Below are 21,010 nucleotides of genomic sequence, written 5' to 3'. Positions count from 1 at the left end.
ATATGGGTCAGGAAAACATCTTCTTCCATCCTCTCTGAAACAAAAATTTCTGCTGGGTCCAAGTGTGAGCAGAGGAATAATTATGAGTCCTTATGTTACTAGTTTTAGTCTATACAAAATTAGAGGGTGTTTTTGTAACAAAACTTGTCCTTGGCATCCCTTGTTCAGCAGCTCCTTGCCTGGAGGCTGCAATGCTGCTGTAGCAAATGCTCAGAGCTAAAACGTTTCCTTTCCTGGGCCCAGCCTTGCATAGCTGCTGGATTTTGGGAATTCCTCAGTTTGTGCCCCAGCTCGGGGCATTTCAGCTGTTCCTGACAGCATCTCTTGGCCATCAGTATTCAAATATACAGCTATTCAAATTCACTGTGTGTATGCACCAAGGAGTGATAAGAACTTTCTCCTTGCATACCAAAGAGGAGTTTTCTGTAACCCTTCTGTGTTCTTGGAACCAGATGAGGGGGGGAAAAACACCTCTGGGAAGCACATGTGGAATAATCATCAACTAGCCAGCCTCTGGAGAGAATGCAGAGCCAATGAAGAAGACAGCGCAGGGACAAGTTGAAAATTAACTCCTGGGTCGGCTCCACCTCTTAAGCAGCAAAGGGTGCTCTCAAAATTATTTCTAAAGCAGCCTGGCCACCATCAGTGGAGCTCTGCATCCACGTGGGTTTGCTTCTCTGCCATGCTGATGGGCTGTTAGGCTGCAGAGGCTCTGCTGAGGGAGCAGTGAAGGTTTGGAGCCCCTGGCAGCGATGAGTGGGGTGAAGGTGACAGCCCTGGGGCGTCTCTCCAAGCTGCTGAAAACCCTGCGGGCTGTGCCAGCACGGCCCTGCAGCCTGGCTGCCTGCTCCCGGAAAAACACCAGGAATGCTGCCTGTAAGTCACTGCATCTCCTCCAAATCCGTGACAAATGGGGGAGGCTGGGGTGGGAAGAGAGCTGGTGGGCTGGAGTGTTGTTCTTATTTGTTAGCAAATTAAAAAGGGGGATTCGGGAATGTGGCTGGAAGATTGAGGAAAAAAGAGTGGATAGAATGAAAGAAGTGAAAATACTTTGTGGAATTTCAGGGTTCTAACCTTGTTCTTCATTTCTGCTGTCAGTGGCACCGGGATTTTTGTGACTCTAACTTGTGACAAAAAGCAATCGTTACTTGGGAGGCTTGGCTGCTTCCAATGAAAACGGTTCATGAGCATAATTCAAAACACATTTAGCATAAATTGATTCTGACTTGGAATTTCATAGCCACTGCAATGTTTGATTTGGAAAATGAGGCATAGAACAAGCCACAAACCCCTCCAAATGTGCTGTACAGCCCTCCAATAAATCACTTTGAAGTGCAAGATACTCCTGGAGGATGTTAAAGATTTAGTTATTTAAAATACTGATTAACTTGCTTTCAGATAATAGGGAGCCAGCCAGAGATTGTGTCTACTCACTGCTGTGCAGATAATGTCAGCTGGAGAATAGCAAAGAGTAATTTCTTATAGCTAGAAAAACCTTTTGCTTCTTATTTTTTCCCTCTGTAAATTTGTTCAGCATAATAACTTCTGCCAAAGAACAGAGCTGGGTTCCTCCTCGAACATTTCATGGTTACCCAGCGTAAGAGGGGATCCTATTCCAAGGAGGAATCAGACAGTTTGTTCCATCCAAGCACTGCTGCTGATTGAATGAGCCACAACTGGTAGTTATTTTTACTCACATTCCTCTTTTCAGTTTGAGACAGATGCTGTTTACTCCTTCAGCCTTTCTCTCCTCTGTGCCATTCGTGCAGGAAATGCCAAAACAAACTGATTTGGGAAATCCCTGTCTTTGGAATGGCTGTTTTTGGCAGGCAGGGAGTGGACAGGAGCTCTGAGTGAGGCAGCCTGGGGGTTACTCCACAGCTACTCACACCAGGTTTAAACAACTCAAAGGCTGACAGATTCTGCAGCTCTTGGATTCCCCTTGTGACCCTGCAAGGACAAAGGGCTTTTCCTGCACTTCACTGTAGAAACACTGGGGAGAATTGTGGCACGGATGTCAAAATTCCCAGTGGTGCAGAGGACCAGGGAGCGTCTGTGCCAAGCTCAGAGATATCTTGTAATGACACACGGAAGTGGAGGATTTGGACATTCATTTTTCAGAATAATTGCTGGAAATGCTCTCCATGGGGATTTTAAAGCCTAATTTAGTAATTATTAGCAGAGCAGACCTGAATGAATTTTTCCTTTCTTGCCCTTTTAGAAGTAATTACGAGAAAAGCAGAATCCTTCAAGTTTTGGTTGTTTGGTTTTTTTTTTCCCCAAAGAATTGTACAAGTCCTGCAGAGCCATACAATCCAGGTGTGCCATCTCCAGGCCTGCACATACAACTGCAGTGCCTCCCCAAATTGTCCAGGAGCTCCCTTCCAAGCCCTTTCCATGCTGAGTTCCTAAGCCTGCATGCATAATTTCAGCAAATGTTTTTTATACAGGAGAAGATAAAGCCTCTGTTTGCTTTACCTCGCCAGCTGGAATTACCTTCCCCTTATCTGGGCTCAGCCACTGCCTCCTCAGCCAGGCTCCTATCTCAGCCAAACACTGTGGAGGCAGAGGAAAACTCAGCATTTCCCAGTGTGCTGTGCTCCCCTGTCGAGCTGGGAGCACCATGTCAGCTACATCTGTTTGATAAAAAGCTCTGGGCTGTTTATCAATAAACTGGCCTAAATCACAGCCCCCATCTGACATCAATTCAGCAGCACTTTCAGCACCTTGTCACGATGGGCCTGAGCCAAGCAGCGCTGTTATCCTCCAAAATCTTGATTCAGACCAAAATAGCTTCAAGGCAATCAACCTATCTGGGATTTCCTCTGCAATATTTGGTCCCAGTGGCTGAAGCAGAACTGTGCTCCTTTAAAGTTTAAAACGGTTCTTTACTGAGTTTCAGCAACATGTATATTTTATTTTCTTGTTCAGAGTGTGTTGCTGTGGCAAACAGGGCCTTATTTCCTTCCCCTGGGTGGGGTTTCTCAGCTCTTCCCACTGCACTGTTTGCCTTGGTTTATGTCATTTGTAAAGAAATCCAAGCACTTGATTCAACAGGTGCTTTTCTTTTCAAAGATTAAAACCTTTATTTTCATCTGGATCTTGGTTCCCACCCTGAAGTTTTACTGAACTTCATGCTCAGGAAGAAGTAGCATGTGCATGTGAAAAACTGGGAGATTCTGTGAGTGATACAGGAGGGAAATAAAAGTGTTGCAGGTTATTTCTCTTTAGTTTTGTACCTCACCAGCCCATCATTTCTGAGAGTGTACCATAAGCTTCCTTTCTGTTGTGAAGTTCAGCCCACAATAAGTGACTTGTTCTGTTCAGCTTAGTGAAAAACTCCGTAAAAAACTTCACATTTTTCAAAACTTTGCAGGACCAAACCACTAAAAAGCCTCATGAAGCTGGGTTGTCTTAGTGGCACAATGCGAAGCAGCGGAGTTTGAGGCTTTGTATTTCATCAGCTTTAACAGACAGAGAAGGGGTGGTTGTAATTTTCTGTGATTTCTCTAATTACACATCTAAACCAGGTGTAGATGTAATTTCTAAGCTGCCCAAGGTTATCAGGTGTATTTAGAGGATACATCCTGGAAGAATGGACAGAGGGAGAACGGTGGAAGGATGACAGCAGTTTGTTGGTAGATGAGAATAAGCCCCGGTATCTCTTGCTTATGCTGGATTTAAAACACCTGAAGGCCATCTGGGCTGTCCTGTTGTCCATCAGTAACTTCAGCAAGACAGGTCTGTGCTAAAGGGTTGCCTAACCATGATCAATAGGCTGTTAAACTGTGATTAAGCCTGACTGGATCATGATGTTTACGGGCAGCAGGTCTTTTCAATCTCATTGATTATCCATCTTTTTGAGCTACAGGAAGCATTCTGTTGAGAATAGTAAATTAGCCGCCCTAAAAAACGTTGGGAGTCAAACCAAAAATTCATTTGCTTGCGGTTTTGTAATGCAAAAAAGATTCTGCAGGGAGGAAGTAAAATGAAATTTAAACGCAGTTTAACATCCTGACATCACAAGCTGTTTGTACATCTCCTGATGATCTGTTTGTGATCATGCAGCCACTCAAAGCAAATCGTTGGTCAGATTTCAACCTGCTCTTACTCAACTCAGTACTTTAAACATGTTATATTGTGAATGCAATGGAAACTTCTTATGCAATGTTGGTAAAACAGGGCAAACACTTCTTGGTTGAGTCTGGTTGAGTATCTGGTCCTGTCTTCACTTCAGCAAAACATTCTCAGTGTTACATCAGGTTCCTTGTGAAAATTCAAAAGTACAAGATAAAAAAATCTCCGAAAGAGAAATGCAGATTTTCAGAATGATTTTAAGAGAGTAATTAAGAAATAGTTTGTACAGCAAGATGAAGGTCTGGAGCTGAGGGTGGTGTTCTGCTCCTGGCTGACCAAGGAGAACTGGCAAAAATTAAAGCTCTTGCTTGATCTCTGTGCTTTCACTGATGCTTTTAGCTTTCTACAGGCTGTCCTTTTTTTTTTTTTTTCTTTAATTTTATTTTTTGCTATGTGTTCTTTACTGGCAGCTGGAACAGAAGGAGTGATGAAGGTTTTAACCAGTTTCATTGAGATTTCTCTGCCTCAGGCAGTGTCAGGTGAATAGTGAGTTCAGTTAAGTTGAGTTGACCCTTTCACCATCCAAGCTGGGACTATTTTGGCCTCTTAGCTTTGTGACAGCCAAGGAAAGTAAACACAAATATTAACTTTTCATAACTTTTCCAAGTGTGGCTTGGAGAGGGGACCCTGCTGTGCCAGGGCCACCCACCTCTGTGCATTTTTTGGTGTGAGGGAATAAATAATTTTTTGGCATTAGGGGATGCACTTGGTGTGAGGAGAAATACTTTTTGGTGTCAGGGAATAAATACTATTTTGATGTGAGGGGATACACTTTTGATGTGAGGGAAAGCACTTGATAAAGGAGAAACGCTTCGGTGTGAGGGAATAAATACTATTTTGGTGTGAGGGAATGCACTTCTGATGTGAGGAAATGCTTTTTGGGGTGAGATGATGCCCATTTGGTGTGAGGGGATGTACTCAAAGCGAAAAAATCACTTTTGATGGGAGGGAATAAATATTCTGTGTGAGAGAAAGCACTTGATAAAGGAGAAACGCTTTGGTGTGAGGGAGTAAATACTATTTTGGTGTGAGGGGATGCCCTTTTGATGTGAGGTAATAAGTACTATTTTGGTGTGAGGGAATGCACTTTTGATGTGAGGGAATAAATATTCTATGTGAGGGAAAGCACTTGATAAAGGAGAAACGCTTCGGTGTGAGGGAGTAAATACTATTTTGGTGTGAGGGCACGCTTTTTTGGGTGAGGCGATACACTTTTGAGGGGACGTTCTCGGTGCGAAGGAATCCCTTTTGATGTGAAGGGCCGCCCTCGCTGTGAGGGGACGCGCTTTGGACAGGGGCACGGGGACCACCCTGAGCCCGGGCAATGCCCATCCCCGCCCTGCACGGAGCTGCTCCGGGGCTGTGCCAGCATGAGCAGCCGCCGAGGGCAGGCCCAGCCCTCCCCCGGGCCATGGCGGGGAGGCCGTGCCGGAAGGGGCCGCGCCGCGCCGGGCCGGGCTGGGCGGCGGCTCCGCGATCTCCGCCGCGATGCTGCCGCTGCTCCGCCGCGCTTGGGCGGCCGCCGTCACCTCCTCCTCCTCTTCCTCGGCCTGCTCCTCACGGCAGGGCAGCCGCCGGTGCAGCCTCGGCGCCTGCTGCTCCTACCGCCTGCGAGACGCCCGTGAGTGCCGCTCTCCCTCAGCCCCCCTGCCCGCCCTGCCGCTGTCCCGCCATCGCTGCCAGCGCCCCGCGCTGCCCAACTCCGTGCAGGGAAAGGGACGCCGAGCTCTGCCTGGCCTTGTCCTCGGCTGAAGCGTCGGGAAGCGGCATTGTTTTAAACACACGGAGCGTTTTGCTCCGCCTTTGCCTGAGTTGACCTTACGGAGCTCCGCAGTTTGCACCTCACTGAGGGAAACCGGGGAGGGAGGGAAGTTTTTCGGCCACCCCTCGTGTGAGTGGCTTGAAGGTTTAATTTCTTTTCAATTGCTCGTTTAAAAGCAATACCACCCTGAGCAGTGGTATCTAGTGAAGTAGCCTGCAAAGTGATGCTCGAAGCATCGCGATTTGAGGTTCGGCAGAGGCACTGTGTGCCGGTCCCCAGGTGAACAGCTCCGCACAGGTGGCAGTTCTGCTTTTAAGCAGAATAAAGTCCTGCGGAGACCATTCATGTACCCGTCCTGCTTGTGCCAGACCCAAGCTACCCCCAAAATTGCCGGGGTTGGGTTTGACAGGAGTGGGATCAGCAGGAGCTGTCTGCACGAAGCAGTTTTGTCAGGATCGGTGTGGTGAGGGTTAGCTCCTGCTGCTGGAGCTCTGAACCCCTTTTGTGGAGTACTCCCTGGGCTTGTGTTTTCTTCTAGAGAATGTTTTGCTTCCCAGTGGGAATTATCCCACGTCTGGAGCGCTCCCAGCTCAGCTGATATGGTGCTGGTGTGTAAAGAAAGCTGTAAAACAAAGCTGCCTTAAAATCTGGCAATAATAGGGAAACATTCTCTCTTCCTGGGAAATAAGGGGACAGTTTCTTTACAGAGCATTCTGCAAGGGCAGAAGACACTGACATGGTTCTAAGTCAAATTACTGCGCTTCCCTGTGTGGCTTTGAGTCATGCAGCTGGAATGTTTTATTTTTCTTTTGCTTTCCTGGGCACCAGCTGACTCGAATTAGCCTTTGGTGACACAGCACCTTCCCTTGCCAGAAAGTTCTGTATCCTGCATCAGCCTGACCCTGCCCCTCATCTTGCAGTGCATCCCCTGTGGCAGAGCCCGCTGACAATTCCCGGAGGCACCCGCCAGTCTCCCATCAACATCCAGTGGAGGGACAGTGTTTATGATCCCTTCCTGAAGCCTCTGAAAATCAGCTACGACCCCACCACCTGTCTTCACATCTGGAACAATGGCTACTCCTTCCTGGTGGAGTTTGATGACTCTACTGATAGATCAAGTAAGTAAAAACTCAGGGAGAAAAAAAAAAATCTATTTAATGTCTCGTTAATGCTAAGAGAGGAGAAATACCTGTGCGATGTAAGACCTGATGTTGAAAATGAAAGTACAGCAAAAAAATGCTGGGTTTAAAGTGGTGGGAATCAGGGATGAAGAAATTCCCTACAGACTTCATATTTGCAGTGTTTTTATTACCATGGGCATTGTGCACAAATCCCCTGCTGTGTGTTGAAACTCCTTTCACAAGCCTCAGTGCCCTGTCTTGCTGGTTTTGTAATAAACTTTACCCACACGAGTCAATCTTCAGTCATTTCTGTGTGTACCTACTCAATTTGAAACCTGATTCCCTCACTGCTCTTTATTGAAGTAATCTGCCACTTATCTTTTGTGGTGTTATTAGAGATATTTACTGCACTTGAAATAATCAGCAGCCAAATGAGTTGCAGTTGGAAAGCACACAGGCTTATCTCCGTGGGGTTTTAGGGAATGAAATAACACTGAGCTCTGCCCTCGGGAGCAGGGGGGTGTGTGTGTGTCCCTGTTGTTTTAGGGGAAGCAGGAGTGCATGGAAAATCCAACCATGCATTCCAGCAATTTCATGTGAATAAACCTCTGACCTGAGCGGCTCAACCTTTACCCGATAGAGTAAAAAAATTGACTTTCAATCAAGATATTTCTCCCAAATCCCAGATTTTCTGCCCACTCTTCCTTTTAAAAGCTGCCTTTAACAAAGGATATTGCAGAATAGGAAGGCATTTCATAAGGGTGGGTGAGCTGGTAGCAGTTGGTCAGGGCTGTTGTGAAGCACAGGATTGCTCAGCTTGTCCTGCAGGGAAAAACTGAAGGACCCTGAGCAAGTTTGAACCTGTTGGATTGGAGTAATTTATGTTTAAAGTGGCTGCTCCCCATGAGAGCTCCTCCGGCTTCCTGTGGGATTTAGCAATGCCTCGGGGAGGGAGCCTCCAGCACACACACAAACACTTTTTCTTCACAACACCAACATTTGTGGTTGATGTTTGGAAAGAGGCTGATAAAACTGCAGCAAAAAACGGTGGTGGTGGAATGCAGGGAGCTTGTGTGGTGTTTGGGGCTTGTTTTGTTTTTCTTGTTTCTAGCAGTTCACTCGGAATAATCCATTTCCAAGAGGGAATATCCTTGTCCTTGCTCATTTAAGCACTGATTTAATGAAGTGCTGTTTTTTTCAGTGAGGTTGGGTTAGAGGACAGACATCACTTGTTACCTCATCAGTGACTTTAATTTACTAACTTTAGATTGGCTTTGCTTTTCATTGAACAGCCTCTCCCTTTATAAACCACACCCCACTCTCTGTTGAGGATAAGAGCCTGAAGAGTGTTTAATGGAAAGGGGCATTGCCTGAAGGGGGTTCAGAAATATGCAATATTTAATGGCACAGGAGCAGTTTCTGTGGCATAAAGGCAAGGCTGGAATCATCGGGCCTTTTGGGGCTGGTGCTCACCTCTGGAAGATCTTACCTGCTTTGTGTGTGAGACTTTCCTTGAGGTGAATCTTTCCCTGTGAGCATTTGCTGCCTTTCCATCATCCTCATCTTCCTTAAATGAATTCAAGTCCATGAAGAGTAGGATGGCATCAATCAATCAGTGACAGGGCTCCAGAATGACAGAGAAGGAACAGACAGTGAGGTGTTGCTGTATAACCCCCAGTTTCCAGGTGCCTGCCTCTCTCCTCCACCTTTCTCTCTTCACTCTTGCTGTTTCTGGTTTTTCTCACTGCCAGCTTCTGTCTAACAATCATAGAAATCCAGAGAAGAAAGCTTGGGAACAAACAAAAGCACCACAGTCGAAACAGAAGATGAGAAAGACACCCAGGATAGACAAAAATGCCTGAATCCTGAGATGGGGTTTGCAAGACTTGGGCTAAAGCTGAAGGTAGAGCAGGAGGAAGAAGAGGGTGAGGGGAAGGTATGTACAGCATGTGGTCTGTCTGTGTGTGGTGCCACCAGAAACAAGGCTGAAACAGAGTCAGGGCTGCAAGAAACACCCAAAGTGGTTCTTGTTAGAGCCCCTTTAACTTCAGTTTTGTTTTGAAATTGTCAAGGTTGTAATTTGAGGAGAAATGCTTCTGAAGGGACTGAAGTTCCTGTTTGTTTCCTGTCACTTTCTGGTGGCCACTACAGGAGCCTGAGTCTCTCCATACGTGTGTCTGTGCCTAAAGTTATTCATGAGGCAAATACTCAGGTGGATGTGGTTAATGACTCAAATTTGTAGACACTTGTGGGTTTGCATCATCACATACAGTGAGTGGGTTGTGTTAGAGCACAGAAACTTCACTTCTGAGAGCCCTGGCTGTGTGACCCACATGTTTATCCCACCCCTTCTCCAGCACAGAATCCCAACATGGTTTGGGTGGGAAGGACCCTAAAGCTGATCCCATTGCACCCCCTGCCCTGGGCAGGAACACCCTCCACTACCCCAGGCTGCTCCAAACCCTGCCCAGCCTGGCCTTGGGCACTTCCAGGGACGGGGCAATGGGATTTCCCAGTGATGGTCAGCATTGCATTCATGCCCAGAGCTCAGCAGCAGGGGATGAAATTCATTCAATGTCACTTTGCTCAGCTCATTTCAATTTATTCCTTTTTCACAGACAGGCCCGTCTGGTTCAGATTTCAAACCTGCTGGCTGGCTTTCAGGAAAAAAAAAATAATACAAGAAAATCTCTTAATGCCTCTCATTGTTTTCTCCTTAGCATGGAAGTGATTAACTTATTTCCAAAAGCAGTGTTGGGATTAGGTGCTTTATACCAAAGTTTGCTGTAAAACTTGCCCATGTCCTACAGTTCAGTAAAAATCAGCAGCTGCCGATGGTTTAGTGCTGGGTGAACCCTTGGAAAAGCTCTTTTCCCACCTAAATGGTTCCCTGATTCCATAAGTGTTATTAGCCCTTGGGAAGTAATTAGGGTTTCTCATTTACCAGATGTTCTCATTTCATAATTAGCAAGATGACTTTGCAGGATGGTTTTGGCCCAGGTAGGAGGGGATGAGTGGAAGCCGAAAGCTGGGCATGGACTTCTTCATTCAAGTGTTTGCAGAAGGATGGGAGGCCTTCTGAAATCAGAGCAGACTGAAGTTTGACCTTTACTCATTGATGAAAAGGGCATTCAATCTTTCAGAAGCTTGCCCAGTGGCAGACTGGATGTTTAAATCCTTCCTGAACAGCTTGTAGGCACACCAGAACATATTTCTGGCTGACCTTTGCTTGTGCAGTCTGGAAGCTGTGTTGAAGCAGAATAAGATGTTTGGATTTTTGTAGCTTGCAGGAGACTCGAGTGTTTGACTCAGTATACTGATTTGTCTGGCATCATTTGCTTTTTGAAGTCTTGCCATGAGAAATGTCAACTTTTTTGACAGATCCTTGTAGGGATGTCATTGAGTGCATTGAATAGATGTGTCACTGCTGTGTCACCTGGTCAGGCAGCCCTGACACTCCTGCTCTGACAGAGGGGTGAGAATGTGACACTCATCACTGTGACTGTGCCAAACTTGGTGTCAACTGGGAAAACATTCCCTCCAGGGGAGATGGATGAGGAGACTTCACCCAGCTCCAGTTTGGGGCAGGGAAAATCAGAATGTGTTTGCTTGAGTAATTTGGTCATGGCAAAGTGTAGATAGGCACTGTTTGAGTTCCTCCACCTGACACTTTTTCATGGGCAATCTTCCCCAAGGATTTACCCGTCTGGCCAATTCTAAATTATATTTATTAACATGTGTGTCTTGTTTTGTTTTCCAGTCATCGTTGGAGGCCCTTTGGAAAACCAGTACAGGCTGAAGCAGTTCCACTTCCACTGGGGAGCTGTCAATGACTGGGGCTCAGAGCACACAGTGGACTGTAAATTTTACCCAGCAGAGGTATGAGATGAAATCCTGAACAATGCAAATACTTAGCTCAGGTGTGTCTGTGAAAACTCCCAATGGAGGAATTGCAGTTTATTTTGAAGTGCTACAGCTCATCTGCTGTTTTATTCTGTAAGAATTCATCTCCACTGTGTTTTCTGGAGAAGAACAGCCTGAAAACTGGACATTGGCCCCATTGCTGAAAGTGACAAATCACTTTGTTTATTATTACTAAATTTTTCAGAGAAACAAATATATACTTTTTAAAAACATCACTTTATTTTCTGCTTGCAACTGATGAGCAGTTACTAAAATAGCAAAACTTTGATGCTTAAGTAACTGCCAAGGAAGAAAACATCAATAAAAAGGATGAAGTCAGTGAAAATGTGAAACTGTGACAACTTTGACCACAGTTCTTTGCCAAAGGAGAAGAATTTGTCAAGTGATGGTGGGTTATTTTTAAGGAGAGTTCCTCTCCTCTTGGTGTGTTCATGGTGGTGCTGCCAGCTTGGCAAGATCCTCATAAACAGGGAGAGCGTAACTGAGTTTTTGGGCTGGGGTATTTATTTATCACACAAACCCCCTCAATGTATTGGCTGTGGGCAGTGCAGAGGAAGATCGTTGTGTGCAGGAGGACAGGGTGCTCTGCTCCTCCTGGGAAGAGAGGAAAGAGATGGAAGACTGAGCTTTGTCTGTGCCTTTGACCAGCATTCCTGGAGGCAGACTGCCACAGACTAAATCTCTTTTAAATGTAGTGGGTCTTAACTATTGTTTAAAGCAAAAGGCAAAAAAGGAAGGGAAGGACCATTATTTACCAAGAGCACTCTGTTCCTCATTTCTGTGGTTTCTGAGGAGCTCCCTGCAGTGCCTCACCCTGCCAAGGAGCAAAGGCAGGATCAGAAGGCAGGTGTGGTGTCTGTGCTCTGTGCAGGGGCTGATTTCTCCCTCACTCCTCTTTCAGCTGCATTTGGTGCACTGGAATGCTGTGGAGTACCCCAGTTTTGAGGAAGCTGTGATGGAAGGGAATGGCCTGGCTGTTATTGGAGTGTTCTTAAAGGTAATTTCATTCTGTGGGACCAGCTGTGATGGGGTCTTTCTGTTTGCATTCTGTTAAAGGCAATTTAGGGCAACTGAGGGAAGGCTGAGAGGGAATCCCAACATCCAAATCCATGTTCCAAAGGGTGTCAGAGGATGGTACCAGGCTCTGTTCAATGGTGCCAGTGACAGGATGAGGAGCAATGGCTAGAAAGTAAAAGAAGTTTCACCTCAATGTGAAGAACTTTCTGTTGAGGATGGAACAGCTGCCCTGGGAGGATATGGAATCTCCCTTCCAAACCCACCTGGATGTGTTCCTCCAGCTGCCCCTGCCTTGGGCTGGATGATCTCCAGAGTCCCCTTCCAACCTGAAATATCCTGTGATTGTCGTTATGAAAAAATACTAAGGCTGATAGGTAGAACGGATTGATTATTGATCAGCTTATTGATTCTCCAACCTCTTCCTGTCCCTGCAGCTGGGAGCACGGCACGAGGGGCTGCAGACCCTGGTGGATGCCCTGCCAGCAATCAGACACAAGGTCAGTGCTCTCAGGTGTCCCACCCATTGTCACCCAGCAGAAAGAACACTTGGTGAGCCACAAAACACCCAGAAAAGCTTTTTCCTTAAATTTTACCGGGGGGGGGCTGATTGACACCTTGGAAGTGGGAGGGGAAGCTGATTTTTCAGGAGGAATCGGATACTTGAAGCTTTCCAAACCTCTTGAAGAAATGCTGCTCTTGAGATTGTTCCCCTTACAAGGACATGCTTTAAGTGGGTGTTTATCTTCTGTGGGATTAAGGCTTTTTGATTTTTGTCTGATCTTTGAGGAGGTTATTTGCTTTCTTATAAACATTGAATTTTCTGCTGGGGAAATGGGATCTCTCCTGGCAGGCTCCTGCCAGGAGAGGGAGCGCTGGGTCTCTGACAGAAGCATTTCCTCCTTCCAGTGCCCGTTCCCTTCTGAAAGTACACTCAAAAAACCACATCGACCTCTTCAGCTTCTAATCTCATCCAGCTGAAGTCGCTGTGCCACTGCTTCTCACGAAGGAGTTTTTAAAATCCAAATAAAACAAGTTTTTATATCAGAGCAGTGACAGCTCTGCCAGATAAACAACAAACATGTCAGTTCAGTGCCAGAAGAACTCTCCAAATCTGAATGTACATCTATTGTGATACTATAATAATTTACAGCATGTGAACTTAAAAGAAATTTAGCCAAGATCCCCCAGTATATCCTGAAAATCCCCCTGGAGCAATGTTGGTGTGGGAAATCCTGGTTTTTGAAGCTCCTACATTCTAATGTCTGATATCCCATGTGTGGGAATGAACATTCTGGAGATGGGAATATTTGATTTAAATAAAACTTCATTCCTGTTCCTGCTGCCTAAAAGTAAAACCACTTTTTGTTTGCAGTCTTTTAAGGATCTGGCACAGCTACCTGACCTTATTCCACCTCTTATTCCCTCTTTTTCCTGGTTGCATCCAGCTCCCACAAAGCCTTAGGCCATTGATCCTTCTCACTCCTTGTTTCTCCTGCACTGAATTCCTAATGGCTTGTAGGGACAGCAGAAATATTTAACTTCTGTCTGCCCCTTAAACCTCAACCCCAATTTTAGAGGGTTATTTTAAATCCCTCACAAGTTTGAGGGATTTAAAATAATAACATTATTAATATCCCAAACACCCCATTTCCCACACATAACACAGTTTTTGACCTCACTCTCAAGACCTTTTTCAGCTTTGTAGTTTTTTTTTCTCAAAACACCATCCTTAAAAATGTTTTTTCCCTGCTGTTCAGGACACTGTGATCGAGTTTGATGTCTTTGATCCCTCGTGCCTGATCCCTTCCTGCCCTGATTACTGGACCTACGCGGGCTCCTTGACCACTCCCCCCCTCACTGAATCAGTCACATGGATCATTAAGAAGAAGCCAATCGAGGTGGATGAGGATCAGGTAAATCTCAATTTTCCTTTCAGATCACACCTCTTGCTGCCACAAAGGTGCTCAGGACCGGCTGTCTGCCGGCAGTTCTCTGTGAAAAGACAAAAATTCTCTGTGTTTTCAGAGACCCCAGGATTTGGGGAGGAATCCTGGCATTAACAGCCACTAATACTGAAAGACCTAAGACCTCTCCAAGATGTTTTTCCAGCTTTATTCGACTTTTCCCTCTATTCTCAAGAGTTCTATCTTGATCTGTGATACACAGTTCTGGAAGCTGCCCCTTGAAAACTTGGGGTTTTAGGAGCTTATTGGAATTCTCATAATTTTGCTCTCCTTAGCATGATGCAGCTTTTTTTATGGAGGGAAGGGAAAAAGGGCAGATTTTGTGAGGTGGAAATTGTTAACAGAGAACTGCAGGCATAACGTGGCATTCCTTTAAATTGAATTTTTTCTCGTTTTTTCTTTTTTTCTTGGCTCTTCACTCTCATAGCAGTGACTTACCATTGGAATGGCCTTGTGAGCATTAAAAGCTGATCTGCTGCTGCTTTATTTTAACCCCAGTTATAAACCAGTGAGAGAACCACTTGGGGATTGTTGGGGTTCCCTCTTTTCTGGGTGCCAGGGAGGCTGTAAAAGGAGGTTGGATGAAGTATTTGAGTGGAAATGAGTGGAAATAGCTCTCTCAGGTGTGCCACGTTTGGGATTTTATTTCCCTGAGGATAGCAGATGACTGATAACCCTTCCATGCCGGTGTGGATAACGGGGCAATCTTTACCAGCAGCTGTGGGTGCTAAAACCCCTCAGAACACAAACCTAGCGCTACCTTTGATTTCACTCCCCTCTCCGAGAAGAACCTCTTGTCCTTTGCCACGAATCCCCGAAGCGGGGGGGGGGATTCCTGGGAGGTGACCGGAGTGGCCGTTTGTGGTTCCCAGCTGGAGGCCTTTCGGACGCTGCTGTTCACGTCGGATGGCGAGGAGGAGAGGAGGATGGTGGACAACTTCCGCCCGCTGCAGCCGCTGATGAACCGCACCGTGCGCTCGTCCTTCCGCCCCCAGCTCAGCCCGTAGCTGCCCCAGCACCCTCAGCACTTCCCAGCCTTTGCCCTTCCACTTCCAGCTCCTTGGCTGTCCCTAGGGAAGCTGCGGGGTTTTTTTAGTTTTGTTTTGTTTTTTTTTAAGAAGTGAGTAATATTAACTCTTAACAAATCGTTCCGAGGCAGGGGTCAAGAAGGAGTTATTAAGAAGTTAAAGATAAGGACAGGAGAGCTCCTCCCCTGCTCCTCTGAATTGTTCTGTGTTTCTTCAAATGCTCTTCCAGAGCCTTGCATGAATTAGTAATCCTGGGTAAAAACTGTTAAGAAGGAGGAAGTGGGAAGAAAAGAAAAATATCAGTACTTTGATATCAGGGCAGGACTGATCAGGTCTTTTTGGGGAATTGTTTGATGTCTGGGAAGAGAGCTGGAAGGGAATTTGTCTCATCTTCCTTGGATGAGAGGAGAAGCACAAAAATGACTTCCAGGATCTCTTTCCATTCTGTTGGCTGCACATTCCGTGGTTGATGTGGGTGCCACAGCATGCCCACTGTAAGGACACCAGGAGCCAGAAGACTTTTTCTAAAACCTTTTAACAACTGTAGAAGCTTTGGCAGCTTTTGTTTTCCTGTGTTAATAAACTATCAGGAGAAGGGAGGAGAAGAGAATTCCCCAGTACCTCAACACTGGCAAGAACAGCAAATTAGGTGAAAATGTCCAATTGATCCCAGGAAACTGATCACATCAACGGAAGGCAAGATTAGATAAGGCCCAGCTGACCTTCCCAGTGGGATTAGGAGGGCAAAAACCCAAACCAGTGCTAGGAGAGTGTGGACAAAACACAGCACTGAAAAAGGGCTTTTATTTCAGTAACTCAGAGAGCACCAGTGCTCCCTTCTTCAAAGTTTTGCCTTGAGATGTGTTTTCCTATAAAAACACTTACCCAGCTCCGGGACCAGTGGAGACCTGTTTGTTTTTATGGCACCTTATGGTAGCAGGCTCCAGTGGGGGTTGGAATTGATTTGTGGACCAAGCAGAGCTGCTGTGTGAGCTGCCAGCTCCCAGCCCTTCCCAGGAGCTGTGGTCCAACAGCCCCAGGGATCACTGACCTCTCACATCCTACTAAACCTAATTTTCTCTCGGGCACCTCTCTCTCTGGCCTTCATGCTGTGCTGTATTTAGCAGATTAAATTCCTGCACTAGATTTCTGATGAGGAGCAGCTCTGTATCATCTCCTTGGGCTGTGTTTCAGGAATCTTTTCAGGAATCTTTCCCCCCTCTGTTTGATTCCTGGTGGGATTCAGTGAAGCCATGGCCTGGCTTGGCAATGCTAAATCCAGGCCTTTCCAATTGGTACTTTGGTTTTTGTTTGTTTTTTTTTTGAAGTCTAATTATTCAGTTTCAAAGCACCTTAACACTTTTCAGCATGACCCTGATGATTTTAAGGGTTTGAGATAATGTTGAAGCAGTTGAGTGCCCAGATCCTGCCTTTCCTTCCTCAATAGCTCTACCTCAGGCTGTTGTCTGGTGCCACAGTTGTGCCTTTGTCCCCTGCATTGTGGCCACTTCACTGGAGTGAGTCTAGCTGCTGAAAGGAAGGAAATCTCCCTCTATCCCAGTGCAGGATATTTTTCCTGTTGGGAATTCAGTGAAGCTCTTTGGTTTTACCACTTCCCCCAAGCCCTCCCTGCCTGGGGGAACATTTCCATCCTGGCTGTGCCATGTCCCTTTGCATGGGGCTGGGATTATCCTGGCGTTGTGGCAGGTGTCCCTGCCATGGCAGGGGTGGCACTGGATGAGCTTTCAGGTCCTTTTCCACCCAAACCATTCCACGATTTTCTGATTCCATGATCTCAGTTAAACTCTGCAGGCTCTGCCATCATCACTCAGATCTTTAGCTACAAAACCACATCAGTGATGATGTTGCTGGAGAATGATACATTCCAAAACAAAGCTGGAAGGAATATCTACAGTCGAGGGAACAGGAAAAGAATTATTTTACTTTTTGCCTGAATATATAATAATTATGATCCAGTCATTAAGTTTGAGATATTTATTCAGTGCTGTTCTTGCAGACACTTTCTGAGGAGGAACCTGGAGAAAGATGGCAGCAGCTCAGATATTTTCTACTCATTAATAGAAAAAATTGTAATACAAAGACATCTTAATGTTGCCTTGTATTTAAAACCAGAGCTGCCTCAGCAGCACTGGGCTGTAAGTGCATCCATCTCCTTATCATTTATGAATGGATCTTTTAAAAGGCTTTTGTAAATGCTCAGTTTTTTAACTGCTTTTGTAATTTCCACTGAGTTTTTGGATTTCTCTGATCTACCGAGAAGAATCACCAGTTGATCCAGCTTTCCCATCAAACCCAAAATCCAGATTATTTCAGGGAACTGCAGGGGTGTAACTGTTTAACTCCAGCTGCTCTGGAACTCTGCAGCAGCCTCACAGCCACTGAGTTCTCCATGGTTTGCTCCACTCAATCAGATTTTCCAGGATGTGTAAATCCCTCTTGAACCACCCTGCATCTGTCAGAGGGAATGTAGGATATTCCCTTCCCAGTGATCCAGGAAAAGTTCTCAGAGAGATTTATTTCAAGTTCTCAGAGAGATTTGCTTTGTTCAAGTATTGAGAATAGTGAATTAGCCAGTGATGCAGTTAAGCTGTGTCCATATTTACATCAAATCACACCTATTTTTACTGACCTAAAATAAAGAAATTCCAATTATAGCACTGATCACTTCAAATAGCTGAAAACAAGGTTAATATAGATAAAAAAATAACATTACTCTGCTACAAAAAGAAGTTTTACAGGGGTTTTGCTGTTTCTTGAGTCCTGCATTTCTGTGTAGTGTTCTAGCATCTCCTGAAGGCAGGCAGGAGCTCAGCTGCAGATTGTTGGAATGAATCTGGAAATGAACGCACTGAGGTTGGTTTGTCTGTTTCCATTCTGCTACGATGACTTTATTGACCTTGTGAATGTAAACTTTAGGAAAATAATAGTGTTTAAATCAAGAGATGGGATAGAATTCCCGTGCCTTATTCTCTCAGTTCTGTGTGGAAGGATGATTTGATTGTTGGGTTAGAGCTGATTTTGCACAATTAAGTGAAAAAGGAATCTTTGGGCTCTTTTGGGTGGCACAATACAAAAGGGTCAAAGCACATATATTTGTATTTTCCTTGCATAAGAGTCACTTTATTAGTAAATACTGCCCTGGGAGACGTTCCTGGGGCAGCAAGTCCCAGGAATTAAAGACTGTCACAGGAATCATTCTGGGACAACTCCCTGCAAAGGGAGGAGGAGGTTTGGAGATCTGTGCTGGTCTGGTTCCAGCTGCCTTTCAGGATTCCTCTGAACTGCTGCTCTCACCTTGTCCTGGGTGACTTCACAGTGGGACAACTTCCTCTGCTGTTGGAGTGTTTGATCCCTCTTCCTGCATTCCAGAACTTTCACTCTTCAGGTGTTCCTGCCCACTTTTGTGCTGCCTTTTCTGTCAGGGATGACAGGAGGGTCTCCCCTGGCTTTGGAAGCTCCAGAATTGGAGTTTGCTTTGATCTCCACAAAGTTTTAGAGGACTGGAATTCTGCTTTGGATGAAGGGTCCCCTCATGCCTTAATTTGGGATGTTTTAACTTGTATTTCCTGGCACATCTTGGCTTTTTTCTTTCTTTCTTTGTGCATCTTGTTTTTGTGCCTTTATGACATTGTGTATTTAACGTGTGTTACCTGCCTGACCATAACTGAAATCACTGTCTGCAGACAACCCCTGGAACAGGGAATGCTTTATGTTTTCCTGGGATACAGGCCCTTCCCCAGAGTTTTTCCCTGATGTATAGAACCCTTCAGCTGCTGCATTTTACACTGTTACATTAGTGTGCAACTACAATAAAAAACCAGAGAAACCCATGCCTGTATCTTGTTGTGTAATTAAGATTTCAAGTTAAAAAAAAAATCAGATTTCCTGTCAAAAAAAAAAAAAAAAAAAAAAAAAAGGTTAGAATTCCTCTTTGGGAATGCCCCAGTTCATTAGGAGCAGAGTCTGATCAGCTGTCAGATGTTCTGTGATGCTTCCAGGCGCTGAAAGACTCTGCTGAGCTGTGTTAGAATGAAAGCACAAAGAGCTCTCTGTGCTGCTGAAGGGTATCCCATGATTGCTCACACCCAGCCAGATGCCACAGGCCATGTCCAGCAGCATTCCAGGCTTCCAGGACCTTTCCTGAACTCCTTCACTGGACACTGCCCTTTCAGCTGGACCTGTCAGCTGAGCTCCTTCCTCTGTCCTGTCACAAAGCTGAGCCTTGAGCTGTGTGATGTGACTCAGCTGGTGCTTGTGGCTTCAAAAATGCTGTCAAATAACCCTGAAAAGACCCTTTAAGTCAATTAAATTACTGATACCAATTAGAAGCTGATCTAAGAGAGTGGGTTTAGATGGGGTATTGGGAAGGAATCATTCCTGTGAGGGTGGGAGGCCCTCACCTGGTGTGCCCAGAGCAGCTGTGGCTGCCCCTGGATCCCTGGAGGTGTCCAAGGCCAGGCTGGACAGGGCTGGGAGCACCCTGGGACAGTGGATGGTGTCAGGGTTGGAACTGGATGAGCATTAATGTCCCTTCATTCCAAGCCATCCCATGATCCCGTGAACTTTGGGTGAAATCAGTGTTAATTTCTGTCTCACAGCTGAACCACACCTGGAGTCCAGCTCTCACCCAGACAGGTTTTGTTTAGCTGGATTAATCCAAAGAAGCTTCTTTTGATAAGAAAAACAGGAGATTCCATTTCTGGTTAAGGAATGCCCCTAAAATAATTGTAGGTAATGTTTCCAGAAGGTTCCCCAAGTGTGCTGTGGGTGGGCAGCCCATTTTCTTCTGGAGAAAGAGTGGCCTGGGCTAGGAGTGAGGCCAGCTCAGCTCTTGTGACCATTTAATGGTTCTAGAAGCTGCCACCCTTTCCATTTACGCAGGAAAAGCAGCTCTGAGCTCTTTATCAGCACAGCTGAGGTGTTTGCTGAAGAAATGGGGGATTTATTGCCAGCAGGATCAAGGCAGCTTTTCCAAATAACTGGTTCAAAACATCCCCATCCCTCCTCACAAATGGCCCATTTGCTCCTGCTCCTGCTCATTGTTTGTGCTTCTGACAAATCATTCCTTCCCTCCTCCTTTTTGATGTGCCAAACTCTGAGTGTTAGCACATGGAGAGCTGATGGGATAATCAAATAGTCTTCAAAGATCCTGCGGAAGAACTCGGGGGCCTGAGGAGAGGTAATGCTCAGGGCCCGGCTGATAACAGCACCCGCCGTGGGCAGGCGCTTTGAAGATATCGGCTCTGGGAACACACCCCGATGCCAGGCTGGTGTTTTCTCAGGAATACAAATGGGAAAACAGTTGCAGAATGAACTCCCATGCAATAATTTGCAAGAGAGTCAAGCACCAGGTTGGCTTGGAACGGGGCAGTTCTTGGGCTGCTGTCCCACAGCCTCTGGAGCCTGGCATTTCAGTCCTCAGCTGTGAGTCCAGGAAGAAATTCCCCTTTGGAAGAATTAGAACAGGATAACTCTGTCCCATTCCTGTGGGAGTTCGTGGGATTGTCTCTGTGGGTTCCTATTAGGTGTAAAATGCCCATGGTGGGATTCTTGGGGCCAGCAACTGGACTTGATCCTTGTGGGTCCCTTCCAGCTCAGGAGATCCTGGTTCTGGGTTATTATTGGCCTTGAGGAGCTTGGCCTGGAGCACCGGAGAAGTAAATCCCTTGATAAATGATTTTATTCCCCCAAATATATAACTGAGTTTGAGTATTCATCTGAAAACACCTGAAGCAAATACTTAATTTCAATCCCAGTCCAGTCTGCTGCATCCTGATGTAACAAGGCTGACACAGGGATAATCCCATTTGTTGTAAGTATCTGGATCCTTTCCTGATTTCATGGTCCTGGGATAAATCATGAAATGCAGTACCAAAAAAGGGCTTGTAATGGTAAACTAGTAAAGTAAAAAAAGGATTTTGAGGAAAACCTGTTTTGTTGATAAATGTTTTGTTGTTTATTTTTAATTAATTGTCAGAGTCTTTTCAGTCTCTTCAGGATCCCATTTCTCCTTGAAAACTGGAGGAACGTGCTTAG

At 45.7% G+C, this 21,010-nt stretch overlaps 1 protein-coding gene across 4 annotated transcripts; it reads left to right on the top strand.

Annotated features, from left to right (window-relative positions):
* Positions 1-602: 602 nt before the first annotated feature.
* Positions 603-18,804, top strand: CA5A (carbonic anhydrase 5A). Of its 4 annotated transcripts, none has more exons than XM_038148309.1 (7): positions 603-876; positions 6,820-7,017; positions 10,781-10,899; positions 11,846-11,941; positions 12,396-12,458; positions 13,719-13,874; positions 14,798-18,804. In XM_038148309.1, the coding sequence occupies exons 1-7, from the start codon at positions 753-755 to the stop codon at positions 14,930-14,932; spliced, it is 891 nt and encodes a 296-aa protein (XP_038004237.1). In that variant the 5' UTR covers positions 603-752; the 3' UTR covers positions 14,933-18,804. The 4 variants fall into 4 exon arrangements, with proteins under 4 accessions (XP_038004237.1, XP_038004238.1, XP_038004239.1 ...); XM_038148310.1 differs by lacking the exons at positions 603-876; positions 14,798-18,804 and adding exons at positions 5,526-5,758; positions 14,644-14,791; XM_038148311.1 differs by lacking the exons at positions 603-876; positions 14,798-18,804 and adding exons at positions 5,528-5,758; positions 14,353-14,637.
* The last annotated feature ends 2,206 nt before the right edge of the window (positions 18,805-21,010 follow it).

Source organism: Motacilla alba, chromosome 11 (assembly GCF_015832195.1).
Source record: "Motacilla alba alba isolate MOTALB_02 chromosome 11, Motacilla_alba_V1.0_pri, whole genome shotgun sequence".
In the NCBI taxonomy this organism is placed as follows: Eukaryota; Metazoa; Chordata; class Aves; order Passeriformes; family Motacillidae; genus Motacilla; species Motacilla alba.
Note: the sequence above shows the minus strand (reverse complement) of the source record. Positions and strands in the feature narration are given on the sequence as shown.

Excerpts from the sequence above, each read along its gene's own strand:
- CA5A (XM_038148308.1), top strand. The coding sequence starts at position 5,626 with ATGCTGCCGCTGCTCCGCCGCGCTTGGGCGGCCGCCGTCACCTCCTCC. Across the intron at positions 7,018-10,780 it reads TGACTCTACTGATAGATCAA|TCATCGTTGGAGGCCCTTTG; the intron begins GTAAGTAAAAAC and ends TTTGTTTTCCAG. Across the intron at positions 13,875-14,797 it reads TCGAGGTGGATGAGGATCAG|CTGGAGGCCTTTCGGACGCT; the intron begins GTAAATCTCAAT and ends TGTGGTTCCCAG.